Source organism: Grus americana, chromosome 3 (genome assembly GCF_028858705.1).
Source record: "Grus americana isolate bGruAme1 chromosome 3, bGruAme1.mat, whole genome shotgun sequence".
In the NCBI taxonomy this organism is placed as follows: domain Eukaryota; kingdom Metazoa; phylum Chordata; class Aves; order Gruiformes; family Gruidae; genus Grus; species Grus americana.
The window spans coordinates 112,402,328-112,424,158 of NC_072854.1; the positions used below are offsets into that span (position 1 = coordinate 112,402,328).

The 21,831-nt window shown below is 42.3% G+C and overlaps 1 protein-coding gene across 4 annotated transcripts in view; it reads left to right on the plus strand.

Annotated features, from left to right (window-relative positions):
• The window catches only part of TTBK1 (tau tubulin kinase 1), a 121,993-nt gene that overhangs the window by 20,041 nt on the left and 80,121 nt on the right, over positions 1–21,831 (plus strand). For all 4 annotated transcript variants that reach the window (XM_054821847.1, XM_054821845.1, XM_054821846.1 and 1 more), the window contains 2 exons: positions 6,855–7,002; positions 19,950–20,023. In XM_054821847.1, coding sequence (XP_054677822.1) covers positions 6,855–7,002; positions 19,950–20,023 — 222 coding nt within the window. The remainder of the gene's footprint in view (positions 1–6,854; positions 7,003–19,949; positions 20,024–21,831) is intronic.

The window sequence follows — 21,831 nt, forward strand, 5'->3', positions numbered from 1 at the left end:
TCTTAAAAGCACCAAAAAACTACAAATAAAGCCTAAAATATGCTGAGTTATGCTTATAGGGGAATATTTCAAACTAATTTTAAATTTGGTAGAGGCACTATACATGGAATTTGGTGACTCCATTGTTGCATGAATCTGTGACTGGGGACTGCTAGAAGCTCTACCCACTAACTATGCCTTAGAAAATATAGAAATGTGCAGCTGCATTGTCAACAGCAGCTACCTCTATCTAGAGAAATAGTCTTTTATGTTTTATAATGTTGGCTCACAGTAGTGACCACAGCAGTGAGGTCATTATAAGACACGTTAAAGAGTGTAAATAGCAATGAGAAATTCTAATTCCCAGCTTTGAGTAGAGCTGGGAATTTGGCCTTGTGCTGAGTTGTGTGTTGTGAGCCTTCATTGAACAGTCATTTCTGCCCCCCAATAGTGCATACCTTTTAGGCAGACCTTCTGTGCTGTGCCCTTGCTGGGCTTGATGTTGGTGTGGGACAAGTCAGAATTGTGAACTGTATAAGTCTCGAAGTAATCTTGGAAAAAAAAAAAAAAACAAAACAAAAACCACCAAACAAAAACCCCCACTTTGTTGGTCCAAGGAAATGGATAGCATAGGATCAAGTGACAGATGAAAAAGGGAGTATACCTTAAAGTGAGCATACAGCTGTAACATCAGTAGTAGCATTTTTTTTTATTTATCATAGATCTTTCTGATTCTAACTCATAGCATGCAAGCTGGACAGTCCAAGTTTTGCTGTGAGTGATGGATCCTGCTTAAACAGGTGTGTGGCATATTTATGTGATGCTGGGGTTCGGCTGCCAGAAGGTTTTTTGTGTAATTTGTCCTCCCATTGTGGCTGTCTCTGGCTGGGCATCTGCTTGAACCTTGTAGTTCTTAGTGCTGGCATACTTCCAGTATTGAGCTGATTTCTAATTTTAGATCCGTGTAATGTATTCCTTGAATTCCTTTCCTCCTCTCCTCCTGTAAGCTGGCTGACAGGATTTTGACAAATGAAGATGTTAGTTCTCTGCAGTTAGCCTGTTGGTAGTTCATTTTCCTGTCACTCCAAGTCAGTAAAGTTCGGCTGTCTGACAGCAATGATTTTTTTGTTCTTATTTTTGGAGAAAGGCATGGACAGGGAGTGCTTATGCTTTTTATCAACACTTTTGGATTTGAAGTATTCTTTTGAGTCATCATTCTTTACCTGCAGGTATTCTTGATACTTTGGATGAAGTTTGGACAATACTGGAACCATGTGACTTTTGCTGAGACCCCAGAGGGTGACTTGATCCACATGTGCTCTGAATTATGTGAACTGCTTTGTTTAGGGGAGGGAATAAAGTCACATATAACTTGAATGGTTTGAGAACAGCCCCGAGGAGAAGGACTTAGGGGTGTTGGTGTACGAGAAGCTCAACATGAGCCAGCAGTGTGCGCCTGCAGCCCAGAAAGCCAACTGTATCCTGGGCTGCATCAAAAGAGGTGTGACCACCAGGTCAAGGGAGGTGGTTCTGCCTCTCTACTCCACTCTCATGAGACCCCACCTGGAGTACTGCATCCAGCTCTGGGGTCCCCAGTACAAGAAAGACATGGAGCTGTTGGAGAGAGTCCAGAGGAGGGCCATGAAGCTGATCAGAGGGCTGGAGCACCTCTCCTATGAAGACAGGCTGAGAGAGTTGGGGTTGTTCAGCCTGGAGAAGAGAAGGCTCCGGGGAGACCTTACAGCAGCCTTCCAGTACCTAAAGGGGGCCTACAGGAAAGGTGGTGAGGGACTGTTTACAAGGTCATGTAGTGACAGGAACAAGGGGTAATGGCTTTAAACTAAAAGAGGGTAGATTTAGATTAGGTATAAGGAAGAAATTCTTTACTGTGAGAGTGGTGAGGCACAGGAACAGCTTGCCCAGAGAGGTTGTGGATGCCCCCTCCCTGGAAGTGTTCAAGGCCAGGTTGGATGGGGCTTTGGGCAACCTGGTCTAGTGGAGGGTGTCTCTGCCCATGGCAGGAGGGCTGGAACTAGACGATCTTTGAGGTCGCTTCCAACCCAAACCGTTCTGTGGTTCTATGATAACTTGTACTTGCTTTGAACTAGGTATAGATGTTAAGGCTGAATGGATGCATCTCTTTGTTTCACCTGAACACTTTGTATTGGGCATTCGCAACAGAATCTTAGTAGCAAGACACAGTTGGCAGCTCCTGCACTGAGCTTTGAATAGAAGTGGTGACTCTTGTACATGTGTATACACTTCTGTCAGGTGCAATCCATGCTTTGGTTTCTTCCAGGTTTCTGAGGTTCTTGAACTGAAGTTTTGGTTACACTTGTCCTTCTCTTTTTCCTGTTTATTTTGGAAATCTTGCTGAAAGCCCCACAAACTTTTGTGGACTCTTCACCTTTTCTTGGTCACAAAGGCCATTTATGGTTCCAAGAGGGTTCTTGGGACAAGGAAGGTGCTTTGTCAGTCTGGGGCCTGTTTTGGACTCACTCTGTGCAGAATTGCTTTAAGTGGGCTTTGGCAGATCTTCAGATGATTTAGAATGTGGCTGACTGACTTCTCCTTGCTTGGCTTCTCAGTTCATGCCTGTTTTATGTGTTAGTTTCCCCTTGAGATCAGTATAACTCCAGTTCTCCTAAGCAAGTTGAGTGGACTCGGAGAGTTTGGTGAATGTAGATCCACTTTTCCTAACCTGTTGTTAAGTCAGATGAGGCCTGCTAGCCATTTCTGGATCAAGTAGCCCATTGAGTTGGGCTGCAGGAGTTGCAGGCTTGACTATACAAGTGCTCCTGAAAGACAGTCACAGTAGTCACTATTTGATCTTGTCAACATTCGAAGCCTGTGGGTGACAGCCTTGACCCTGGCTGAGTTCACCATAGGTCGCTGGCTCTGGGTTTGGTCCTTCGCTCTGGATTCAGAGCACATGTTCTTGTTCCTGACGTTGCCACCGATCCTGAGACTGAACCACTTGTGCCTTGGTCCTGGAATATTTTCCTGAGAAGGTCTCGTCTTTATATAATATCTTTGGAAGGTAGACTTTGTTTAGAGCAGTGGTGTCTTAAATGCTTGCTGAATAAAAGATTACATTTGTAATTGAAAACTATTTTTGGTAGGAGGAGGTGTGTTGCCTTGGTTTTTTGAACTGTCCCTCTGTGAGTACTGATTTCTGCTTAGTGGGAAGGCTGTGTGTTGTTTGTAGGTTTTGGGGGTTTTTTAATAGGCTCTGGAGGATTGTGCTGCAAGAGTCTTTTCAGGATAAATGCAAAATATTTCAGGATATTTAAAGGATACTTCAAAGGGAGCCATCTGTGTCCTGTGTAACCACTGATACATCCAGGGGTGCTTTTGGGAGTGGCTTCCCCCATCAGGACATGGCTGGTTTGTATTGGTAGTCCTGAGGGACAGTCCAGTTTGGGGAATTCCTGGAAGCCCCTAGCTGGAGACTGCCACACTGAGGTGTCAAGTAGAGTGGCTTTTTGGTAACAGTTTACTCCAAGGGCCTAATGTGGCATGAAATCTCTTAGAATATGGAAGAAGTGCTGCAATGAGCTGTATGGTCGTGTGGCTGTTAGTGGCATGCTGAAAGGATTGGAATCATGTCTGAAATGCAGCTTACTTAATTTTAGTTGTCTATGTGCAAGTCCAAATAGATACTTGTGTTCGATCAGATGAATTGTTCACTTGACTCTACAGGCTGTGATGGAAACCTGGACACCCAGCTCACGTACAGGCTTGTGCAGTTAGGTAGAATGAATCCTGCTGGTGGTGTCAGCCTGTATCCTGGTCTTAACTGTAAATGCACTGGTGGAAGGCAGGAAACAGGATGAAAAGAGAATATTACCAGAGCAGTGAGGCTTAGCATGGGCTGGTGACTCATGATTACCACTTAGGTGATTCCTGTTAGATGTTCCCTTCTCTTTCTTGACTTTGTGTTTAACAGTTTCATTATTCATTTATTTTCTTGTGTAGTATATGCCCATCTCTCCCTTGTGTCCAGCAGAAGGCTGTGCTGAGTTCACCTTAGACAGTGAACTCCTACAGGGTACCCAAGCAATGAGGAAATGCTTGTGTGGTAAGCCCCTGACCTCAACCAAGACCTTGAGTTGCAAGATAACAACTTGCTGTGCAACAAAGAAAAGGAAATTGCTGCTCATGGCCTCTGGATGTTGCTGAAAAATCAAGGAGGATGGCAGTGCTGGTACTGATGAATAGGACCATCTGGTGTGCTGGGAAAAGTATGCCAGAGAATAATTTCCATAAGAGGGTGAGAAAGGATGTGAGGAAGAGGGGGAGCTTGAGAGCTCTTGGACAGAGGTGCATCCATTGGCTGGAATGTGTGTATAAAATCAGTTTTCTGATTCAGCAGAATCTCTGATCTTGTTTTCATGTAATCTTGCATTTGTTGCTCTATTGACTTACATGGGTCCTCTGATTTAGCTGTTTTCCTAGGTGAGCAGTCTCAATACCTGTAACTTTCTTCCTGAACCTGCTTCTCTGATGCACACTTCCTTTGCTTTTTCTGAGTTAGCAGTCCTAGTTGATCCTTAGTTTTTCCAGGCTTCTGATCATTCTCTTCATTCTGAAATGAACCACTTCTAACTCAGTGTGAGCCTGTAGCAGCAAGGTGATCCATATTGTGCATTGTACATGACTAGACCTTCCTACAGATCCTTACAATGCTGCTATCCTAATCATATTACTGCGTTGTTCCATTTATATTGTAGTAGATTTGTATTTTGACAACTGTGTTGGATGTGGGAGCTGTCCCTGTTAAGGCCAGTGAATGGAAAAGGATCATTGTGTGTATCTGTGCTGGCTCAGCATATTTCTCCCCAGATCCATTTCTTGAATTTGCAACCCAGTGAGATATTTGGGTAGCCTATGTTTCTTCTCCATCCCAGCTATGTTATGTCATATTTATTACTGTTGACTTTTGCTTGTTATGTTACCCTTTTTCCCACTGATACTTTTTTAATCTTCCTCAAAGTCCTTCCAGATCCCCACTAAACTTTTTGTCTTCTGCAGCTTTTACTGTCCCTTTCCCTTCTGTGTCATTAGTACGTCAGGCAACAGAAGATCTTGTGTACTGAATCCTGAAGTATTAGCGGGCATGTCGTTGCTATGCTGAATGTAGTATTGTTTTGATAGAAAGATTTTTAATAGCCAGCTCACTTAGTGTGAATTTCCAAGTAGAAGTAGGGCTGCACAGTAATAATTTATGAATAATATGTGGTGACCTAATTATTGGGCTGTTTACTGTATGAATATGCCTCTTTAGCCCAGTGCAAGGTTGTGAGGAAAAATAACAAGTATAAGAAGAATGGCTCTGGACAGCAACTCTCAAAGACTTATCAAGATATAGCTTCAGAGACAATAGTCAGGCTGTTAATAGGGAAAGTACTACTTTCTTCATGCAGAGCTGTTTTTCTTGACCTAGGAGCCAGAAAAGCAAATGGTTTGGGTTGCCTTAACAAGAAAAAAAACCCCTGCCCTTGAGAGGCAGGGCCCTCTGTCCAGCAAACTGGACAGATGCACAGGACAGGCCTTCTGTGGTGCAGAAGACACTATAATATCATCTGACCCTCATTAAACATTGTGTAAGATACTCAAACATGTATCTGCCTGATTTGAAGTTCTTTTTCTCTTCAAGTGCTATTGCTGCCATTGGAAAGAAGCAGTGCTCAGGGCTTCCTGAGCAGTTGTGAACAAAGGGAACACAAAATGCTGAAGGAAGAGGCTGTAGCTAGGTTCAATGAACAAGTGCTAAGCAGATCAAAGGAGCCCTGATCTAGCTTTGCTGTAAACCTGAATTTGTTCCTGGGCAGCATAGTATGCTTTAAATATATCTAAAAGAACAAATATAAAATCATTTTCCTGGCAATGACATTGACACTTGCAACACGTTAGGAGTCTGTCTTATACATGCATATGTATAACTATATGTGCATATGCTCTCAAGTCTCAGCAGAAGGAGAATCAAGGAATCACCTTCCAGGAAAGGCAGAGGATCCCAGCTTGCTCTCCGAGTGGGTGGCTGCTCTAGAACAGGCAGACGATCGGTCTCTAGTAGGTGCATATCAAATATGCTGATACTTAGACATCTTTAGCTTTGAAATTATGTCAATCGAAATTGTTTGGATTTCCAAGTAATGATATCCTTCTATTGTCAAACAGTCTTTAATTTTGCTCAGAGACACAAAAAGCATCATTTGGCATGGTTTAAAATTAAAAAGAAAAAAAAAGAGAATGAGAAACAATGGAGCCGTACTTGTGGCTTGTATGTAACTGTTTTGAGGTAATGCTGTTGGCAGTTCTCTGAAATGTGAAGTAACCTCACTAGCAGAGCAGGTCGAGCATCTTGTAAAATATTCCAGTGGATGTTTTGTTCTGTATTTAAAATCCTGTGAATGAGAGATAAATGTCATTGAGCTTATTTCTTGAAAGCATTAGTTCCAACTACCATGGTTGTGTTTTACTGCAGAGATGCGTTTGTTGAGAGGGAATGACAGTTTTTATCTACCATGGTCTGGATAGTGGTTCTACTATCTCCTTGAAGGGTCTTTCCTTGAATTTTGGCAAGAACATTATTGAGGTAATAGGCATTATCATTTGCTTTTAAACGTATCTCATGTCATCGCTTGCTAGGCTTGTTCTTTGTTGTTACAGCAAAGAATTTATACATAGCACAGTCAAGTGGGTAGCTGGACTTTTGCCTAACTGTGCAGTGAAGGGATTCAGGCACAGCACAGATTGGGAGCTGAGTTTGTTCTCCCTATGCAGCAAAGAAGCTAGTGCCTGGCTCTGTGAGAGACAGTTTGATGTTATCTCTCTTGTACATTGTACTAAACCTCTTTGTACTTTTCTAGTTGAAGAAGATTGGTGGCGGTGGCTTTGGGGAGATCTATGAGGCAATGGATCTGCTGACCCGTGAGAATGTGGCCTTGAAGGTGGAATCAGCCCAGCAGCCCAAGCAAGTTCTCAAGATGGAAGTGGCTGTCCTGAAAAAACTGCAAGGTAAGGCAGAAAGCTCTTTGGAGGTGCTAAAGGTCACTGTGCGTGTTAACAATTAGAATCCAAAGTTGCAAATATTTTTTTTTAATGATTTTCTCTTCAGCTTCCATCTATATGTGATGTTACATTAAGTCATTCAGCTCAGAAAGTTATTACATTCTGCAAAGTGTACTACTCAAGTGAGTTCGAACTACAGGGACTATTTTTGTCCACCAGGCTATAAGAACAATGAGGAGACTTAAACTGGTACACTGGTTTGTGCAGTCTAGTGATACTGAATAGGTAATAAGGAATAGAGCAGTCAACGTCTGACTAAGAAATGAGGTTAGCTGATTGCCTCCCAGAGGACCAGGACAACGTTTGTGACTATAGCACTGTGAGCGTGATGGAGTCTTCAAGTAAAATGGTTGACTAGTAGATGAGTGTAAAAAGTGGATAACATGAAGTATAGGGAAACTGGCAGTTATTAACTGGCAATTTTTCATCTACCTGACTGTCCTGAAGGCAAAGTGTGAAGTGATTTTAGGTCTCTTAGTTTTGGGAGTGGTGGGTTTTGAATTATGTCAATTTAAATTATATGCCTATTCTTAATTCTCCCTACCACAGCTTTATATTGGTTTGGATGTGGAAGTCAGCCCTGGGACCATCAATTTCTATATTTGAAAAGCTGTATTTTCTATGGCAAAGCTTATAAGCAGGTTTCAAACTGACTGGGAAGCAGCAAAATGGGAGCCTTCCTAGACTCATGTCCAACCCTGCTTCCACTTAAGAAATTACACTGAAGGGGGCCTTGCCTTATGCCAGGATGCTGTTTTCTGTTTGCTCAGATGAAACTATAAATAAGGCTAAAAGTTAAAACTTCCTATGCTGATCTTTAAAAAAGTCTTTGAAGTCACAGTCATTTTCAGGAGTGAACTAGTAGAATAGTGTGAGAGAAGCCAGCCAGTATCTCAAAGGCTTTTGCAATGCTGAGGAGATACAGTTTAACACCAAAGGGTGCAAGGGAGCAGTCTTGCTGCAGTTGTTCCTGGCTGAAGGAGCAGCGAGGGATCTGCTACTAAAAACTAATCGCTAGGGGAGGATGTAAACAGGGAATGTCCAAATCTGCCTCTGAGGAACTGAGAACTGCTGTCTGCTGAAGTGCATTGTCCGTGGATTTCCTTGTGAAGACAAGGCCCGCTATTCACAGGGACAGTTTACATGTTCTAGTATAATATGCCTTTGAAGGGATGTTCCTTTTTGCAGGATTCCCACCTGGGCTGAGGAAACGTCTTCCCACGAAGCAATCAGTAGTATTCTTACCACGAGGGCTCATGCTTCAGAGATAGTGTTGTGGCCCTGTGTCCATGTCTATACCTCTGCCCTTGCACAAAATCCCCAGAGATATGATTGAATTAGAAGAGGAGACTGTTGCAGGTCTTGTGAAACAGAGATTACTCAGTATTTGTGACAGATTGCCTCTAGGTAAAAGTCAGTGAATTACTTTTTGAAGGTCAAATAGTTTCCCACAGTTTAGCTCTTTTAAGAGAAGGACTGATGAAGCCTTTTTTGAATACACTGTATTGTAATAGATGCAGCTGAGCTGTGTAATGATAATTGAAACAAAGGAAAAATCAACCTAGGTCATTAGGAGGAAGCCTGCTGTTCATCTGTGAACAGCCTGGATACACAGAGCTCCCAGAGAACAGCAGAGCAGGTGGCTGAGGTCTGAAAGCAATGTAGTGAGGGCAAGCAAGGCAGCGATTTAGATTTTTGCATTTCTTTGTGCACTTGGAACTGCTCTGAATTGAGGGAGGATGCAACTGTGTAGAACGGTGGATTATTAGAATATCGAGAGACACTATCATGCTGGCTAGTGTCAATATGGGTTACATCCAGGGCAGGGAATGCTTGAAAAGCATGACCTGAAGTCACTGAATCAGAACTAGCATCAGAAAATGTGCAAGGAGTTGACTAATACTCATGCTTTGCCATCAGTGTTTATTTCTGGAAAATAGTTGACAGTACCAAAAGTCTTGAAAAAACACCCACAGTTGTACACAGCATGATGCTGGTAATTGGGAAGAGGGAGTGGTCATGTGTGGAATTAGGAAAATCCCTGGGCAAAGCAGTTAGCAAATATTAAGGGACAGAAAAGACAGAAGCAGCAGAATTGATTATGCATCAACTATCCTGCATTTCAGAATGATGAATTTCTTCATCCGTATTTTTACAAATCAAGCTGTTCTGTGAAGAGTTTAGCTTTTTTGGTTCAAGGTTAATCCTCAAATGCCTTACTGAAATGAATGATAAAGCTAAAATAAGAAGTAAGGTTGAGAGAATTGGGAATCATGTGTTGTGTATGTTTTCACTGTGAGCTGTTGTGAAGAGGTGAGAAACATTTCAGAAAGGGAGATGCTGACTTTAACCAAACAGTTGGTGGGTGAAGTTGGTGGTATTATCGTAGGTGATGTAGTCAGTTCATGGTTTTCCAGGTGAAAAGCAAGGGAACAGTGTTGTCTAAAATTCCTCTGTACTTTTCTGGTAAATTGAACATTGCAGTGCTTCTTAAATAGTATGGCTTTATTGTTTTCTATTTAGATATCACACCAACATTAAAGGACTAATTAGCTGCTGCTCTTTTCAGAGCTTGTGATCAGGGTCTTGCAAGTTGCCAGAGGTACACAGAGTTTGGGACAGAGAAGGCTGGCCACTAGCCCATGCTGCAGACCTGCTTCAGGACCTGATTTGGGTGCAGCCTGACCTCTCAGTGCTGTAGCACCTGATCAGTGTGGAATGCAGGCTGTTGCCAACAGTCAGACTTTCTGGGACACTTTCTGGAATAGCAACATAACGAACAATGTCCTTTCTGCACTGGCAGTCCATGTAGAACAACTGAGGAACTAATCAGTTATAGAGACTCTCTAGAAGAGTCATTACCTTCTAAATAAACATTGTGTGTAGTTTTCTGCTGTGAGAACGGTCACCTTTTTTTACTGCGAGGGTGGTCAAACACTGACACAGGCTGCCCAGAGAGGTTGTGGAGTCTGCATCCTTGGAGATATTCAAACCCCAACTGGATGCAGCCCTGACAACCTGCTCTAGCTGTCTCTGCTTGAACAGGAGGGGTGGACTAGATGATCCCAAGATGTCCATTCCAACATTAATGATTCTATGATACTTGTGCTTGGCTATGTGAGATCACTGCCACTTCAGTATCTCTCAACTGCCATGTAGAGTCATTCTGTTCTCCTCTTACTTGATTTGATTTTTCTAGCTTTATAGTGTTTTTTCTTTGTCTGTTTAGATATTAATGTCTTTGCCAAAGGCAAAGTTCTTTCTTCTGACCAACCTTTCAAATCTTTATATTGTCTTGGGGCTGGGAAGCTCAAGCAGTGGTGCCCTTTTAGGCTTTGGGTAAAACACAATTCAGAAGTCAGCTTACAGAGTTTCTTGCTCAAGCAGGTGATGAGCTGAAGCTCTCAGCTGTCCCGTTGGTTTCCATTTAAACTTTTCCAGCAGAATTTCTGTCTTTTTCTTGCCTTCCATGGACTATTTTAGTGAAAATCAAAACCTCTTGGTCCCACATAGTTGCTGTAGAGTATTTCATTGTCCAGGCTGGGCTCACAGGGCTCAGGACATTCTGCCTGGTGCTACTCTACCTGTCCCATTCTAATCAGAGCACCACAAGGTAACATTTTGTTTTCATCTTTGTCAAGCTCTGTTTGGCTTACATTGCTCCCCTCTTCTGACAGGGCCTTGGCACTGTGAACCAGAGCTGTTTTCTCAGTGTGTGTTAGTAAGCTTGCTTGGGGAACAGGGAAATTGCATTCTCCTTTTGTACCATTAGGAATGTCGACCTCAGTATTGCAATGCATATTACTGTCCTTGCTGCTGAAGGAGGCCCGCACCCTCCACAGTGCTTGATTTTACCTGTACCATCGTTGCAGCACGAGCAGATGGGATCTTCTGTGAGGAGTCACCATTTGAAAATAAGTCTTTCTTTCCAAATCCTTACCACGTGGTGGCAACCATACCTTGTTGTAGAACCAGTGGCCACTACAGATTACATTAGCCCTCTCTTTTACTTCAGATCACACCATGTGTTTACCCACTGTCTGCTGTAGATGAAGTCCTCTGCTGTTTATCAACACCAGCCTGAGCAACCCTTTTTGCTGGACTACAGGAGTTGCTCACAACTTCTGTTGGGCTCGATTATCTCTGCCTTATCTGTCCCTTCCATGGATGAAGGAGTGACCAGGACTAAGTTTACCTGAAATTTTCCTAAGTTTATCAGAAAATTTTCCTTCCTTGAAGAAGGCTGCTGTGCAGTTTCCAGCTACTGGGCGTCATGGAGAGTCCAAGGAACCACATCAGCAAGTAGACTTCTGCAGTAATAGATTCTTATGTACATATTTATCTCTAAAATGTGCAATGAGTGACAAGCAATATGGAAATTATATGAAAAATTCATGGTGTACAGCAATAAGAAATGTGTGTATGTAGTTGGTAAGTCTAGGGATAATAAAGTAATAGTATGAAAAAAGATAATAAGAAAAATTATTTTATAGACAGCTAATAGAGAATTACCCTACTAGGGACAAAAATCTTACCTACAGCAAATTCAGAAACTGTTTCAAGGATAGTTTGGCATATCTGCACAGGGAACTTCTGCATGAATACAGCTTTTCTGTCAGAAGAATACTATTTTAGTGCCAAGCCCTCATTTTATTACCTTAATCACTACTGTAAAATTATCTTTAAATGAGATAATTGTATACAACTGTACCATTTGCACATAATTTTAACTTATTGGGCTTTTGTACTTTGCAGTTAAGTATTTTGAAACCAAGCCTAAGCTGCATTGGCAAAATACTTCTTGCGGATAGAACTTGTTTCCAGCAGAGAAGGTTGCCTTTGCTGGGTTTTCTATGTTTCACCCTCTTAAGCTATGAGGAGTATAGTACCAGCAGATCAGTGGATAGAAGCAGTTGCTCAGGCCTATACATCTCCAGCATATATGGCTTGGGGATTCTACACTACGAACAGCATGTGTTTTGGGGATTTTGCTTTGGGTTAGTTTTAATCTCTTCCCCCTGTCGGAGGGACCATTTGTTGGTTTGGACCGTCTCCTTTAGGATTTGGAGACTGCTTGGTGTGCACCTGGAATAGATCTTCTGGATCTGTTTGCTCAGAAGAATTTACGTGACCCAAAGCCACTCTGAACAACACAGACCCATGGTAATTGTGATGATTGAAAGCAGTATGGGGGCTTGCTTTAAAACCTCATTGCTATTATAAACCAGAACTCTGAGACTCCTGTTCTTTGGAATCATGGGGATGATTTCCCATCATTGAACATGTGGAAGGAAGAGTCCTGTCACTTCTAGAAGAGCAGATGGTTTTCCGTATCTTCAGTGCTTTTCTAACCCTTTGGAATACAGACAGACAGCAACCTGCCTGCTCCCTCTGTGACTTTTTTTCCTCACCCTGGATTTGCTGTGGAGCAACATTCAGGTGGCAAAGGAGCATCTGTGAAATACTATCTGGGCTCTCTTTCCTGTCTCTGAGGTTAATCAAAATGCAAAGACTCTGTTAGAACAGCTCTTGCACAGCTTTTGAGGGGCTTGGCTTGGGCTATCTCAGTGTCAGTCTGCGTTTCCAACAGCAGCCTTAATTGCAGAAATATTGAACAAATATTCCTGATTATATCCAGTGGATTATTTTCTCTAGCTTTTGGGCTGCTGCAGAGCGGGGTGTGGAAATCATCTTTACATGGCAAACCAGGCACTGTGTCTGGTCTAGATGCTCAGCTGGGGCTGTGTGAGGCCCAGCAGCAGATGCTTTGAATTCAAAAGTAATCTCCTTGTTCTTACCCACTTCTTGGAAGGTCTCTCTGGGAGCACTCTGAGGGCTTGTGAGACTAGGACAGTGCAAAAGGATCTCTCACAAGGCATGCACACAGGCTCCCCAAAATGTGGATATGGCCACGGCATTCAGTTTCTTTTGCTGGGGTTCTCCTTGGAGCAGCCTAACAGTCAGATTGTCAGTTACAATGGACAGATTATTCTGGTGCTGAGCACTGTTTTCTGTTCATCCGCGGTGGCAATTTTGTCCTGGTGTGAGGCTACAAGGTCCCACGTACTTGCCTTTGACCTCGCTCAGCAGCCAGATATTCCTATGCCCTCCTCAGTGTGTCATTTTCTTTGTAAATGCTTTCGATTCAGTGTAACCAATCTCATTGCGTAGGACTCCTCTGATTAATTTTATTCTGCAGTGCGGAGATCTTCTGCATATTGAGTAGTTGTGCAAGATGCAGCCTGGTCACAGGCATTGTAGTTTTTGAGTACCTGATTTTATTACAGCAGATAGTGAAGCAGGTCTGTGTTGCTTGTTCCCCGTTTACTGCCAGGGGTTGGTCAGGTAAGAGTTTCCTAACAAAATAAGGGAAGAAAAGGGATCTTGCTTGGTTTTTCTCTTTTTTTGCATATGTGAATTTTTCGTGTTAAAGTGATGCCTTAACTCTCTGTGATTCAGTTTCTGTTACTTTTGTAGACACGTTTTATATGTTTCTACAGTATTTTGCTAAGTTGATGTAACCAAGCTATCTGTAAAGGCTGGAAAGCATGGTAAATTACCCTTGGCAGGTTTTTAGGCTATCACAGGGTGGCAGATTCAGACACTTGATGTAGCTCTAGCCACTCTGCCCAGCACTGCATTTTTCCATATGGAAGAGTCCTATGGGTGTTTGAATAAACTGGCATTTGGGCCACATGTTTTCTGTGTCGACCACAGTGTCACGGGATGGGGGAAGGACATGGAATGGATGAAAAATTATTTAAAACATGGTTTTGTGAGTCTGTGTTGAATTCTCGCTCCCTTGCTCTTCTGCCTTGACCTGTGTGGGATCTATCATCAGTTGCTCATCTTAAAGTTTTTAGTAGTCTTGGGAAACAAGTAGAGGAAATTATGCCGTGCAAAGTCAGATAGTTTTACCTTTTACTGTTCCGTTAGAAGATGATGACCAACCTTTTGTTTTTATGTCCATTAGTACATTCACTTATTACAGAAGCACTAGCAAGGGTAACCCTGTTGATTAAGTCATAGTCGATTACTATTGGATAATGTAGTTATTTAAGCCTTACTTCCAGCACAGAAATTTGTTTTCTTTCACGTTCAAAACTCCTTGTCTCCAGCTAAGTTGACAAGTCCCTGAAGTCAGCTAGTTTGTCTGGCCAGAGATGAAACTTGCTAACTGCAAAGGAAAGAAAACTGTATGCTAGTCAGCTTTGCCAAGCTACAGACACCATTTCCAAGTAAAGTTAGAAGATGATGAAAATAACTCGCATTTAATTTTCTAGCCTTGATGGATTCTCCATTTCTTTGGAACATTTGTACAGAAGTGAATTCAATATCCCCACAATACAAAATCTACAATAAGCTGATAAACCTGATACTGATGTTGACAGGTGAATAAAAAAGAGCATAGCTGTAAAATGTATATTATATCTATAATGAAGAGTATGGGAAATAGCTGCAGCTTTCCAAATGCTGGTGAAAGCAATTCTATAGCTAGATGTCCACAACTGTGCATGGTAGTGCCCAAGTGCTCAAACAAGGTATGTCACTAAGTGCTTGGGCTTTTCCTATGCAGTTGTCTTCAGGGTTATGCTGCTGGATGGCTGTGCCATGCTGGTTACTTTTGGCTAGCAGTATACCATTGGTTTTGATACTTCATGTATTACCTGAATAAAAAGAAACTTGACTGACAATTCTGGAATTAAGCTGAGTTTATGATTAGAGAGGTCAGAGGGCACTGCTGATGCAAGAGGCAGGCCTGAAAGAAAAATGAGTGTTTGACATGGATAAATCCAGAGGATAATTTAGGCTGGCAGGGGCACCTCTGGAGGTCTCTGGTGCAACCTCCTGCTCCAAGAAGAAATAAATAGATCAGGTTGCTTTGGGCCTTTTCCAGTGAAGTTTTGAATGATCTCTGAAGATGGAGATCCCACAGCCTCTCTGGGCCCCTCTTCCAGGGTTTGACCACCCTCATGGTGAAAAAGAAGTGACACCTAATGGGAATTTCCCATGTTGCAGCTCATGCCTAATGCCTCTCTCCGTACCTCTGAGAAAAGTCAGGCTCCATCTTCTCAGCACTCTTTGTTAGGTGGCTCCCACCAGCAGTTAGATCCCCCTCTGCTGCCTTCCTAAGGCTGAACAAAAAACCCAGTTCTCTGACACTTGAGTGTCACTTTCTCCTTTTCCTGCATCCATCCCGGTGGCCATTGCTGGACTCGCGCTGTTAGGTCAGTGTTGGTCTTGTACTGCAGAGGAAGTGCCAGAATTGGTAAGGTAACGGTTGTAAGAGTAACAATAATTGCCATGGGATTTATAAAAATCTATGTAGTAGAAGTTTCTTCAGTGTTTTGGGTGGACTGTTAGCAATGAGACAGCTCATCTATGAAGATGAATCACAAAATAATTTTAGCATAAATTTAAAAGATTAAATTCTTGAACTCCTTTGGCAAGAAGAGTGGTTATTTGTTTTCTGCAGGTGAAAATGCAGGAAATATGGAGTCTGCTACCAAAAAAAAAGTACTCAAATTATTACAATAATGTCACATATTTCTTATTTGAGTAGTTTCATTGCTGTATTGAAAATACATTAGGAATATTTAAGAACTTAAATGAGTAGAGGATTGGAATGAATATTGGTTTGCAGCAGTTTGAAATTGATCCATTTGAAAAAATAAGCTCAAAAAAAGGATCATAATTTAATTTTTTTAAGTGCTGCATAATGAAAGTTTTTTATGTAATGAAAGTTTTTAAGTATTAACATGGGGGTTTTAATAATATCTCTACAAGGTAATGAATATCTATACTAGAGTGGAAGGGTTTTCCAGATACTTGAAGTGACTTTTATACACGAGGACGTGGTTACTGACTGTAATTTTTAAGTTCCTTCAGAACAAAGATATTTCAGTAACTGAAATATTTGTATTTCTTGCCTAGTATTATATGGGATATTATTATGTTCATTTTAGTTTAAAAGCAGCAGCAGCAACAATATTTTTCTATGGGTGAACATTAAAACATTGCCTTAACTAAATGCTTTGAAGAATGAATGCATGTGAAACAAAATAAAACACCCATTGACTGAAACTTTTCTCAGGTCAGTGTTTGTGAACATCAGGATGACTTATTTCTCCAACCTATGTTATTTAGTTAACAGGCCAAAACTCTTTATAATCTCTTGCTCTGTTCCTTTACTGTGTTGGAAGATAGCTGCTTTGTTTTAGTAACAAACAAATACAGATATAGGACTTACTTTCTGAAGTATGAGCTTGTGATCTTCTGGAATATCAGAGTGGCTGTTCAGTGGAACAGTCCAGCAAAGGAGCAAGTATGATCTGGCAGTTAGTGCAGTAAAATGATTGTGAGGCTCCCCATACTATGTATACCTTGAAAAAACCTTTTTTTCCCTTTTCTTACTTTTCTGGGCTAAAATATGCTTTGCTGCTTTCTGTGCTGTGATCTTCATGCTTGAAGAGGGCATGTGTGAGGAAAGAGGGCTATTTCCTTCTGCCTCAGAGGAAAGTATGGCAGTCCCATCATCCTGGCTGCACAGGAGGTTATTAACATGATTGCTCTTGTGGACTTCATGATTCTGATCAGCCTCAGGACTGATCTGCAGGAATCCCAAAGTCACTCCTGACTGTCAGCCTCCATCTGCTACTTCAGCATGGCATGAACTCCTCCGAGAGAGCAAACAGGTGTCACCTGGTGCCTCCTTTAGTTGAGAAAGGAGTAAAAGCCTCGGAAACCCAGAGGGGTTGATGCTGCAAGCATTTATCCCATCTATATGACCAGCTGGCTGTACATATACCACCTCTAAATGTGGCCTGCTTTCTGTAGGCTGTTATATTCCTTTTGTTTTGTGCAGAAATTGGCACAATCTTCCCCCCAACCCCCTCTTCTCCTTTTCCTGATATTGCTGGTGTTGCAGAATAGTGCATGGGAGAGCTATTCCAGGGACAGCCTTAATTCCCAAGACCAACAGGTCAGGTAGGAGCCCATTTTAGGCTGGAAAGGAGGATTCAGTATAAAATCAAATCAGTTTGGGGGGATGTGGGTCATCAAGAATTGTCAGTCCATCATTTTCAAAAATTATGGTAAGCAGAAAAATGTTTTCAGCCTAAACGTGCATACAATTCTCAAAGATAATAAAAATTTATTCTTTCTGCAAAATTTTGTGATGCAGAAAACAATAATGTTATGGAGGAAACTGATTAAAAAAAGTCTCAGGAATATACTTGAAATCAGAAGAGGCAGTACTGAATTAGCAGGGATGTGTCTTAAGTCACAGTTAAGTGTATTGGACATTATCACTCCTGTTTTGCCAAAATGATTGATTTAGGTGGTCAGGTTCTCCCTGTCAGGGGATTGGTTTTTAATGTACTTGACTGTAGTTTTACAGCAATAAAAAACACATAGTGTCCTGCCTATCAGTGCTTTGCAATTACTTAAAACAATAAAAGCAAGTAAAAATTGGAGTAATTTACCCTTTTTACCACACAGTAGCTCTCATTGCCAGTAGAAACAGTCATTGTTTTGGCTGTTGCCTCAGTATCCATCTCCTGGTGCCCTGAAAGGCAAAACAAAGCAAAGTGGGACTCACAGTGTGTCTGTAAGTAAGCCAGGCTGGTCTGTGTGAATCTGTACGGACTTAAAGGAGTTGGGTCTGGGATGAGTGTGGACCTGCGCTGGCCTGTCCATCCTGTCTGAGACCTGTGTGGATTGCCAGCTTGATGAAGCACGCAGGTATCATAAGCTCCTAAAGAAACATAACTGGTTCTTTCTGAGGTTATCCAGATATGTTGACTCTGTAGCCACAAATCTGGCTTTGAGGCTGCCTTCACATCGGCAAGCAGCATAGCCATCCATACTGGGACCCATGGCAGGAGGACCTGTAGGAGGGTTGAGGCTTGTTGGTGTTCCCTTCTTGGTAATGCCCAGGCCAGGACATGTGCTACATCCAGACAGTGTCTCAAGGAGTTCCCTCAGAAAACCAAAAACCTGTACATCAAAATCAACGCTGAATTTGCAATGAATTTGGAGATAGTAGGAAAGCAGTGGAATCCAGTACTCATGGGCACACACAGGACATGGGCTTGGTATGTGAGAAAAAGGATCAAGGAAGAGTGTGCAGGCTGCCCTGATGTATACTGAAGAGGGTACTTTCCTGATCTCTGAATATCTTTTCCTGAAATATAGTGGCTTGTGAGATTCCTTGATGGTTTCAGCATGGTCTTGCACACTCAGTCCTGACACTGGGCAACGCCCTTAAGTTTGTGCCAGAGACGTGAAGGATCTGCAGCCACATAACCTTCCTGCTTATCTAACCAGATATAGGTGGATACTAGGGTGGCTTGGTTGGTTGCTTGGTTTTAAGCCTGTTCTTCCAAAAGGAGTAAGGGATAGCCAAGGCCTCTGTCCCACCAATTCTGGTTGCCAGAATTGCCAGAGCCAGCAGCTCTGTTATCTCTTTGTGGGAGGGGAGAGAGCATGAGTGTTCTGCTGTGGGATGCTGTTGGACCCTGGAGGGCAGGCTCTTCATGCCCTTACCGAGAACCCTGGCATGGAGCTTCCACTGCTGTATGTATTGTCCTGGTTCTCCAGTGAGAAAGCTGCTGCTTTGTCTCCTGCTGCCCTCCAGGTCCCTGTTCTGGCATGTCTTGCTGTCCCCAACAGTTTTTGATGCCCCAGGCCTATGGTGCACACAATGAGAGCAATAGCAGGGTCCCCAGAGGGTTACGGGCAGTGCCATTAATGATTAATGTATCTGTTCACATTTATTTCTTTTTTCTTAAACTGGGAAGTATCAAACAATAAGCTTTGGTTTACAAACTAATTAAAATCACCATTGCTCAAGTGCTACAAAGAAATACAGAGCAAAGCTATGCAATGATACTCATCCTCTTCCCTGCTTAGAAACCCCACTAGGAACCAAATGTTCACCACTGTGGTGTGCTTCAACCTTTACTCTGTTATCAGTAGTCTGCTGTTAGAGGAACACAGGCATCATACTTCTCCTTTTGCTAATACAAAGAGCACACCATCACAAATCCATTACAGGTGAGGATCTGAAACCACAGCCTCCATTCCCTCTACTTTTTTTTTTTTTAAGATAGGTCCTGCCTAGTGCCACATGATGAAACATAGAAATTGCAGCAGCACTTTTGTACCACAAAGAATGCACCTAGAGGACTAGCTGAGTGTTGCAGGTTGGCTGGTTGGTTTTGATTTTGCCCGAATAGATGTAGTTTGTACTTCTAACACCATGCCAGAACTTGACATGAAATTCTCCAGATTTATTTCCTTCTTTTATTATGAAATTGCTTTAATGTTTCAATGGAGTTTTTTCATAAGCATGTTTCTTTTCCGGATGTTTCTGACTATTAAAATCAGGGTTTGTCCATGTTTGAAGTAGCATTGGTTTAGCTGTTTCAGGGTAAGCAATGCTAATAGGCAAATGTAGTGGTGGTGTGTGAAAGTCAGCATTTACTGAGTAAAGTTGGTATAATGAGCTTAAGCATGCTGCCAGTGGACCTCTGCAACCATGTGTGCTACCAGTGATTTAGTTCAGGGATGTGGTATTGCATGCACATGGTGCTGGTACAAACTGCAGTTTGTCATGCTCTCACTTGTGTCCTGTGTCAGTTTGAGGATTTGAGGATCGCTGATACTGATTTCCACTCATGGATATTTCACAAGCAATTTTCTTGTTGAGTGTCAGTACTCTCCTGAGCTACTAGACTGGGAAGTAGAAACAAAATCAGTCTGTTCTGAAAAACTCCCTGCCTGATGCCATGTACAGTTACAAGCCCTTGATCAGAAACCATTTATCTAAAAATTGTAATCACAGGGTTGTTATCTTGTGTTCCATTCTGTGTGTCTCTGTTTCTTTTCAGGGAAGGATCATGTTTGCAGATTTATTGGCTGTGGAAGGAATGAAAAATTTAATTATGTGGTCATGCAGCTTCAGGTGAGTTCGGCGCTTCCCCTCTCCTTCTTGTCCCGTGGAGATGGCACCACAGGGAAGGATTTACAGTGAGAGAATAAGGCCAAGCACTGGTGTAGAGACTTTGTTGTACATAGAAAGTGGGTGAATGGGCAACAGTGAGAAGAGGTGGCGTTGCTGTGATATCCCTTGGGATAGCTCCAGTTGTCAAGATGCACTAGGATATTTCATACCTCTGCTTTTCTGTTTAAGATGGCTTTCTGTCAATTTTCTGGGGAAAGCACTCAATTCAGAATGCTCGCAGGAGCTACCCACAATATCGTGCAGCAGTGGCAGCTGTTCGAAATATCTCCTGCTGAGGTCTGTGCTGCAGCATTCAAAATATGTGTCTTGTATCAGAGCTCAGAGTGTGGCGGGAGCCAGTGGTGTCACACCAGCAGTAGAGTCTTCTCTATGAAAGGGAGCGATCTCTGGCTCCCCCACTTCTGCTGAGCTCAGCAGTAGCTTGGCTTCTGCTGCGAAAGTGTTTTCTACTGTTTAAACACTGCTGATATTAAGTCAATCTGGGTAAATACTTGGGTAGCTAGCACATGGTGCATGTACTGCTAGACAGCCAGCTACTCCTATCAGAGTTACCCAGCTGAAGTCTTACAGGGGTGTCTACACAAGCCACAATAACAGCAGAAGCTGCAGGGACCTCTACATGGTTCAGCATGAAATTTCACCAAGAAAACATACATACTTAGATCTTCAGAGCCCAAATATGGTGGTACTGTCATGAAAACAGCTTTCTTTTTCATGAAAGCAGCTTGCTTTTACAGCATACGGTCACAGGAGAAAGAGTTGGAGGGGAACAAGTGGGAAGAGGTGGCTGAATCAAAAACACATGGAAGAAAGGCCTTTAAGGAGAGAGAGATTGTCCCTGCCTCAAGGGGAATACTTTCAAACTAAAGGTGCTTCTTTCTGATGCAGTTGCCTTGGAAGCTGGCACGTTTCAGCACCTGACATAAGAGTTGACAAGGAACTTGTCCTACCTCTCTTGCAGCTTGTGTGATCAGGGCTTTGCTGTGCAAAGCACTGTATGATTATACAATACAAGCCTGCCCTTCCCCTGAAGAGCCCATGTCATGTTTCTTTATGTATAATTTGGGTGATAGAACACGCTGAAGGAAAGTGAGAAGGTTGAAGCACTAAGTAATGAGAAGTAAGCTGCTGCATAAACTGGAAGGTTATTTTTAATTAGTGAATAGTGAATGAAGTAAAATAGACACCAGTACTTCTTTAAAGTAAACTTCTGATTCTTTTGAAGTGTAGTTCTACTTTGCAAGGCAGATGTATAAAACCAGTAAATTCCTGGTGCTTGAGTTTGCCTTTTATACACCATTGGTATCCCAGCTGCTGTTATGGATAGAAAAAGCCTTTTGCTCTCTAACCAACCCTGGCTATTGCTGCTGCTGCAGTGTGAGTGTGAATATGATTCTTGAAAGGGCTAATCTGGACCTCATGGAGCAACAAGGCTTCTAACGCCCCAATCCTGTCCTTAACAAGCCTGATGAAGATAACTATACTTTGGGAAAAAAATTCTCTGCACAGAATCTCTTTCTAATCTGTTTTGACTATGTAGCTGAGCTCGTAGAGTAGGCAGAGCTAAAAATCCTCTTGTTATTTGCAAATGAAGACTTTGATACTTAAAGCATTAGCTAGTTTTGTACCATCACTCTTCAGGCTAAAATTCTCCTTCAGCTTCAAGGTCTGCTAAGACATGGTTTATCAAGTGTCCCTCTGAATGTTGTGTACTGCAATTTTCCTTTTCAGTCACTGGGACCAAGGCT